Consider the following 8,819-nt stretch of genomic DNA (forward strand, 5'->3'; position numbering starts at 1 on the left):
ATTTCCATATCAAATGATGAAAAATACACGAAACACATCGTGACCTGAAACACATTCCAAACGCATTGCAACATGAAGCACATCTGTAACATCAAACACATTCTAACATGAAACACATTCTAACATGAAAAACATCTGTAACATAACACACATTGTGACATGAAACACATCTGTAACATAAAACACACTGTAACATGAAACACATATGTGACGTGAAACACATCTGTAACATCAAACATTGTGACATAAAACAATTTGTATAACATGAAACACATTGTGACACGAAACAATGTGACATGAAACACATTGTGGCATAAAACACATTGTGACACATGAAATACCACGAAAAAGAAACAAAGAGCCACTAAATAACCAAGTAAACAGAACCGGGAACAGGAAGAAAAGGTAACTGAAGATCGAAATGAGCAGTTTTAATGGCGGGGTTTCATTTACAACGACGTCAATGAGTGATTTAGGCATTTGCATATGTATCTGTGATATTTAAGACTATACTGACATTTTGCATATATGTATTTTAGAAACAAAATTCGGAAGTTTGCTTCTAACACGTTCAGTATGGATTGTTATCGAAATTCAGGAACATTTTTGCTTCTTTTTAGTCTCATTTTGATATGTACTGACAAACATTGTGTTATTTTACATGTAAAATATGTTTTGATGGAGAGTAGTTTACGTTTGCATTAGTTAGAGTTATCTCCCTTCCACCATACTTCAGATAGAGTTAGCTCTCCTGCTTTTTTTCACATGCTCGCAAGCATGGCGGCCGGTTTTCAAACATTATATAGATACCTAACACCAAGACTTTGAAGATGTATTAGGAATCTTAACATGTTAGTATCATAATAATTTAATGATCCATATTCCCTATCGACCCATGTGCACGTGTGGTGATCTACCTTGAGTTGGTGGCAGTCTATGACACGTTTTTATATTGTATTTTCCTATAAACTGTTTCAGATTTAATTCCTTGTCTTAAATGGGTATCTGTGATATACTAATGTATTCACTGATCTTCGTCAACAGGGTTTTGCTGTCTAATTTACTTGATCTACAATGTAATTATTACCTATTCTCGTTATGGCTGCAATATTACCGATGTGACGATAAATATTCATTCTACCATGACTCAAGAAAATACTGGATTCTGATTGGTTGTTCAGAAAAATCAGACGGCATCTATTCTGGATTGACGCTATCTGACTTTAGGCCGTTTCACCGCTCATTAACAAGTGTTATTACTTCCATTTGACCACAATCATGACGGGTCGTAACAACAACTCCATGGGTTTTGACGCTGACTTGGAAATTTGCCACATATGCAGTTCGAAGTTTTTGGATTGAACATGCGTCTGATTTCATGGCGCTTCACTACACTGCACAACATTGCCGCACTACTTCAGCTTGACCACCAACATGACTGACATCAACACAACAGACGTGATGGAAATACTGATAAAAAACATTTATTCATACTCAAAAATTACAATTAAATGATATTTCCTCCACAATTATATGGGAATTATTATACACAGAGAAAACAAAGTTAAGCACCCTCCTAATTAAATAGTTATGACCATGCATTGAATAGCCCAAATAAATATGACATTTGTTGACACCAGTCAACATTAGGTTTTGCAATATATGGTCAGTGTTTTAGTGAAACCAGAGTGCCAGAACACAACAAACAATGCACGTGCAACAAATTACCCATGCTTTTTCCGAAATGCAGTATGTTCGTGTAGGCGAAATTCACTATTTAATGAGCTTTTTTCCAGACGGTTTGTCATTACCATAAACAATGGCACGTAGGAGGTTGTCTGAAGGCCAAAGATGGCAGACTATTGGTCTTCATGCTGCAGGAATGTCCTTTAAGGCGATGGGGAGACAAACAGGGTACCATTACACTGTGATCAGCAGACTCATTAGAAAGCATGCCCAGACTACTCAAGTTAAGGATCGTCAACGTTCGGGACGTCCCCCTGTGACGTCACATCGTGAAAACAGAGCACTGATACGGCTGGCGAGACGTTTGCCCTTTGCGACCAGTACAGTCCTGAAATGTCTTTGGCTTCCAAATCGCCAATTGAGCTCTAAGACTGTTAAGAACCGTTTGAGGGCTGCTGGATTGACTTCGAGGAGGGTAATTAGACGTCCTCTGTTGACCAATGACCACAAACGACGGCGACTGATGTGGTGTCGGGCGAGGGAGAACTGGAACTTGAGGTCTTGGAGAAGGATCCATTGGTCTGAAGAAAGTCGTTTCATGCTGCATCCCAAAGACGGTCGAATGCGGGTCTGGAGGCGTGGAAATACAGCCTATGCTCCTAGGAACATCCTACCAAATGTTCCTTTTGGGTGAGGCTCTTTGATGGTTTGGGGATGCTTTTCACATGATTGCAAGTTGGACCTGCTGACTATACGGGGCAATTTGACAGGTGCGCGATACATCCAGGAAGTGCTGCAGCCACATGTCGTTCCTCATTTTGACAATCATACTCTTGCTTCCCGACCTGTATTTATGGACGACAACGCCAGACCCCATCGTTCCATCGCAGTGAACCTTTTTATCCAACAGAATGCTGTGGATAGGTGTGACTGGCCCGCCATGAGTCCTGATCTCAACCCTATAGAGCACATCTGGGATATCATTGGTCGTCGTGTGCAAGCAAGAGAACCTCCGCCACAGAACTTGAATGAATTGGAGGCAGCACTGCATGAGGAATGGCAGAGAATACCCATGATTCAATTTCAGCGTCTTGTTAGGAGTATGCGACGAAGGGTTTGCGCTGTGATCCAGGCAATTGGAGGAAGTACCCGTTACTGACTGTAAATTGTTTTGGACACCTTTTGTGAGCTCATGGACAAATGCCATCAGCACATGTTCACCCCATAGCTTTACCAGCTCAATAGTGTCACAGTATTTCATATGTATGCAAAATTACCCCCTTTAATGGTCAGCTTGTAACACAATAAATGGAACTGCAAATCAGACACTTGTGGTGTTCTTGTGTTCCCAACAATGTGTTCTTTGATAACCTATCTTAATTACTCATGTTTATTTCACCACGGTCTGTAAATTTGTGTGTGTTCAACTCAATGACCAAAAACACGGGTGTGTGTGTGTGTGTGTGTGGGGGGGGTGCTTACCTTTTTTCTCTGTGTATATTATAAACACATTCTATTACAATGCACAGTTCTTAACTTAAACAATATCTAACACATAAATCAGAATGCCTTGCCAAAATACAACCCTATCTATACACAATTGTACAGCAAAACGCTGGTATACATTTACCTACCTGGAAAATTTGTTTATTTGTTTATACTACTCATGCGCGTTCGGTTCCAATTGAAATTTAGTCGCCATCAATTCAGTACAGCATGTCTCTGATTTTCAAACACGATAGGTTTATCTCCTAACTCACTCACTCACTCACCCATAATCCATGCCATCTCTACCGGGTGAATATATACAACAAATCCTGTCACGGATTGAATGCTGAATTACATGGACCATTTGTTGAAACCTGCCACTAATACCATGCCCTCGCCATAGACAACATCAAGACGAAGATGCGGCATCCAGCCACGGTAACACAGACATCTCCGCCCAGGGATGACACGTACTCAGATAATGCCGTAAATGTACAATGGAAACTGTCTAAACCGGCACTCATCGGGACTGAAAAAAATATCCGGTTTAGACAACATGCCAGATTATAGAGCTGATGATACATGTACATGCCACGGACGGAACTGACATTTTATGCTGGTTTTGACAATCTGCCGGACTGGACAGATGCCGGTTTTGACAGATTCCACTGTATTATTAGTTGAATGTATGATCTTTATTTATTTATATTCCCGAGTACCTGAAACTGCAACGGGTAACTGAAACTATACAGAAAGTTTGTTGGATTATTGGTAACTAAAATATGCAACAGAAACATGCGTAAAAGGCCAGGTAAAACACATAGACAATTATACAAACCAGTTAATGAGATGTTTATGTGTTTTTAAATAACACTATGAACGACACAAAGACCAAACAAATTAATGATTATTTCAAAACATGACCATTTCAAAAGGCATAACCAAAATTTGCTTCTAATAATTTGATAAGTAAATTTGTTAACGAGAAACTAACACGCAACACCATTTATTTGGATCACATATTCTGAGGCGTTATTCATCTTGTCATTCACATAATAGCCCTCAATAAAACATGTGTACATAGTGGATTTGACATGTATCTAGTCAAGAGCTGTCAATAACAAATGTATAAATGTGAACTAACATCAAACTTTATCTTAACATTATCTTGGAACAATAAACTTAATCAGTTTAGCTTAATGACCAAGAAAAACATCATTTTTTACTCTTTTTGTAACTGTATTGGAACTCCTCTAAACACAAAATTGAATCTTTGACTGTAACATCAGTAACATCTCATCATCTGAAAAAAACATTCTCTGCCGTAGTGTCAGCATTTCATTATGACAATGAGATTAAGTTGTTCATGAACACTCTGTCTGTAGGTGTCATGAACTTTAACATTGACCGCATGTCTCAGCTCCATCATCGGAATCATTTTGCAGATCTTCTGCAGCAATTACCAGAGCTAAAACGTGATAAACGTCAAATACTTCAGACATGATTTAGCCTGTACCAACAATCAACGAATTCTTCCAAGATAAAGTATGCAAACTCAGCTTCAGTAAATGTGTCGTCCAGGCTTAGATAAAAAGACAAAACCTGTAGAGAAGAGAAGTATGCAATGTTTGAAAATTTAATGCAGTCATCTACAGTGAACATTACTCCAAATGCCTCCAGGTTATAGTATTTCTTGTCGAAATGAATATTGTCATGAAGCTCCTGGGCGTGCCCTGTGTGTAATTCACATTGAGGTGTTCCAGGTTTTTGCATGATTTTATAATGGAATCTGCATCACATAAATGGGTACGGTGTTCAGTATTTAACAGTTCCAGATTTGGTAGACTCACAAGAAAACCAAGAGTTGAAATCTACTTGTGATTTATGTTCAACCATCGTAATGCTTCAGGCTGCAGCAGACCTGTTACAAATATGTAATCTGTAACTGATAGTGGGCAGTCAACTTTAGTAAATGGAATTTGTAAAAACCTGACCTTGAAAAGAGAGGTTGCAACTCAGTATATGTCAGTTTTAGACCATAAAATTCAGTATCTTTCCAAATCCGTGAGGAGTTCTGGATTAGTTCATTAAGGTATCTGCACACTCTACACACATTCAAAAGTAAATTTTGTATATGTATAAAACTTCAAATTTGAATGAGGATATCTTCTGATAGTTTTATGAGCATTACTTCAGAACTGCAAAAGATACGAATGTACATTTTTCTTTAAATCCGTTGTTCTATGTCCTTGCTACACAGTAATATAAACACTTAATTTATTTAGAACCAGAGTCTTAGATTTCCATTTCAAAAGCTAACAGGATATTTATGAAAATCTTATATTGATAAGAATAATTATGAAAAGTTAAAAAGCATCCTGAATGTTAATTGTCACTTATGCAGCATTTTCTTTACTTAATATTTAATGTTTTAAGAAAACAGTGTCAAAATGTTACTCAACATTTCATTGTGTCTAGATAAGGTCTTAGGTACAGAGTGTCCTATCTCCATGTCACGTGATAAAATGGAGCCTTCCAATTAGTTAATGACATAGAACACTCTAGAACTGAATAGCTGTTTTATTTCTGGAGATAGAAAGTTTTTTTTAACAAACAGCATACGTTCTAAGGCACACACGGTCACGAATATTTATTTGGAGATAGAATACACCCCACTAATAATCCTAGACACCCTAACTTAATTTTCACCAAAAGTGGAGATAGAACACTCTGGTTCTCTGGCGACGAACTGTGTTTGAACGTGTTGTTGTTAGAGCCTCCATTCCGATCACACCGATTCCCTATATGGGTACAGGTTCATCAGTTTAACCTGAGCTTGGCTACATGTGCACCTCATTGGAGGTGAAATGGCACAAACGGCTGGTCGAGTTAACTTCTTTAAAGACCTGGAAATATTAGGGTTCCGTTATTGCGAAACATCCATACATGGATTCGTTAGAGAACCTATCCCGGAAAACCCAATCATTTCATGTTTTGACTGAACTGTGTTTACAGTCATAAGCTATGTAGTTTTGTTTACTAACATTACGCGGTAAAGTCAATTACTTTCTGAAACTGATTCTCCGCTGTTGCTCGCTGCCTAAATGCCCCAAAAAGGAAACATTAACCCATCTGTAGCTAACCACTTAGAGACAGTTAGCACATTGCTGACAATTTCCCGACTCTGAGTTGTCAAACGGCGACCTTGTGTTAGCTGTTCGGACATGTTGACAATAACCTGACAAAGGAGCACCCCTCCACAGTAACATGCGCAACCAGTTGTGACACGGTCACCCAGTGCGTTAGTAGTTATTCACTAGACCAGGTCAAGCTTAACAATCTGTACACTGTGTGGGGCCCACTTCTGGTGATACTGGAAAAAGTGACCTAAAAAAAACCTCACTCACTATTTCCTATACAGTGCCATGTTGTGTTTATCCGATTTTTAAGCTCTGACGAAAACCTCATAATCGACCTATCTTCCTGTAAATATGTACTTCCACCTTCAAATCGATAGTGGTGTAACATGCCGTCAGATATATCCAGCACTTTGTGGACAAATCCTTGTTTGTGACATGGTCCATGAACTTCTAATATGTCAATTGTGTCAGGAATGACAATATATTTGGACCTCACATAATATGGAAAAATCCTGCCATGAAAGAATTGAGAAAGCATCTTGATGTAACCATGTTTTGCTGTTGACTTAACATGTCCTTTTGACTCTGTAAAGAATGAATTTTTGAATGCAAAAGAACCTATTGTGCTATCTGTGCTTTTTACTCTTTCAAAGAGAGTCAGCCAGTTTGAGTCCTTGTGAGGTAACATTACCTCGTCCATATCTTGGAGCACAATGTATTTTGAAGTGTAGCGATTGCGATAGAAACAGTCATGCATGTTCACTATCTGACCAAAATAGGCGAAATCTTTTGTCAAAACTTCTGGCATTCGAGCGGGGATGACCTCCAACTGCCCACACCGAATGAAATAGTCTACTGCAGGTCTCATGCTGGCAGAGATGGAGTGATTGTACCAGAATGCTTTATCAGCTCCAAGAATTCTGTTTATTGTCATGGACTGCACAAACTCATCACTTTTGGAATAGCCAGAGTGTCCTGTTGGGTAACATACCGTGACGTTGTGATATTCTTTGGCTGGATATTGAACAGGAATTCTCCTTTCTCTGGCTGTTGGGGTTGATGGCGGAAGGCGGAGAAATGACGGAGACATGTGAGGGCGCGTCAAGGGACAATGGACTGCCAGTTCTTGGTACCTGAATGAAAAAAAAACAAAAACTGGGGTTCCTTTGACTCTCTTGGCTAGATGAATTCAGTTTCTAGCCAAATGTCATCTAGAAATGCACTTAGACCATCTTCAAATGAATTTAATTGAAAAGTAAATCTGATATCAATTGTGGCATTAACCTACTTAAGCTTGGCGAAAAAGGAAGGGCTCGGGGAACATAAATAAACATCGAAGGTACCACAACATATGGTACCCGAGGGACCAGTGAACAATGTAGTTATCGTACCGAACACCTCAATGTTAATTTTGAACTGTTTGAAGCATGGGTATCGGATCGTACACTTCAGCCAAGCTATGTAAATCAAACTTTTCGAATCTTGCATCTTGCTGTTTTTTCTCCGTAGATGTTGTCTTAGTAACGTTGCCGTGATTTGATTCCCACGCTAAATATTCACAAGGAGTATATTTGAACGTTTTGTCAAAATACTTTTATTGGAAAGAGAGTCAAATGTTTTCGTAGCCATCGCTAGATGTTGGGGACGACACAGGAAAAACAGATTTCGAGTTACTGTGAACCAGGAAATTTTTGCGAGCGATAAATTAATGCAATGTTTATTGTGTCGCATTTTTTTAAAAGCTGCTTTCTCATGTCGACGATCAAAAGTTTTGCTGATTCAAACAACACACAAGATGTATGTTTCTCGTACACGTGTTTCATAAACGGGTCCATATCATCAAGTTGTCAAAGAGCAGAGTAACGATGTTTCGGGGAGATAATTAAACATTTCCTGGTTTACAGTATCTCCCTTTCTATCGATTTTATTTCGCAAAACATGCGAATGCGTCATGCGTTATTTGATGTTATTCGAGATAAAACCGCAGTACTGAATGAATTGCTATTGGCAGTGGGGTGTATTGCAATACACCTCGCTTGAACACGGGGTACATTGAAACTAATATAACACTCAGCCAATCAGACAGCGACATTTAGACGTGAGGTAAGATAACCCATCATCTTACCTTTGAACCAAGTATATTCAGTCATATTCACCTATTAAATATGTTTTGCTCTGAGATCCATTTAAACATTATGACTTGACATGAAGAATGACTGTGAAATTATGTTCTGTTGATAACGTTTACAACTGCTAGTAAATGTGGGGGATTTCTTTTTCGTTTTCTTTTTTCGTTTGACAATTCACTCAGCAACATTCCACGGATGTCCACAATTGTGATATTTTGGGGATACTCTTTGTGTCAAACATGTGTCAAAAAAGTAAGAGATTCTGACTACCTGATCCCACGAGTCAGCTCATTCGACAAGTAGAGTCTGCTGAAAAAATGATTCTCCAGAACTCTAAAGAAAACAAATTTTCAGAGAAATTCTTGCTCATTTATCA

At 38.7% G+C, this 8,819-nt stretch overlaps 1 protein-coding gene across 1 annotated transcript; it reads right to left on the reverse strand.

Annotated features, from left to right (window-relative positions):
• Window positions 1-4,274: 4,274 nt before the first annotated feature.
• Window positions 4,275-7,248, reverse strand: LOC137259555 (uncharacterized). Its single transcript, XM_067797183.1, has 2 exons — window positions 6,672-7,248; window positions 4,275-4,285 (listed from the first exon to the last, which is right to left on the reverse strand). The coding sequence occupies exons 1-2, from the start codon at window positions 7,246-7,248 to the stop codon at window positions 4,275-4,277; spliced, it is 588 nt and encodes a 195-aa protein (XP_067653284.1).
• Between the last annotated feature and the right edge of the window lie 1,571 nt (window positions 7,249-8,819).

Source organism: Haliotis asinina, chromosome 13, assembly GCF_037392515.1.
Source record: "Haliotis asinina isolate JCU_RB_2024 chromosome 13, JCU_Hal_asi_v2, whole genome shotgun sequence".
Classification (NCBI taxonomy): domain Eukaryota; kingdom Metazoa; phylum Mollusca; class Gastropoda; order Lepetellida; family Haliotidae; genus Haliotis; species Haliotis asinina.

Coding starts and splice junctions, on each gene's coding strand:
- LOC137259555 (XM_067797183.1), bottom strand. CDS start 7,248: ATGACAATAAACAGAATTCTTGGAGCTGATAAAGCATTCTGGTACAAT.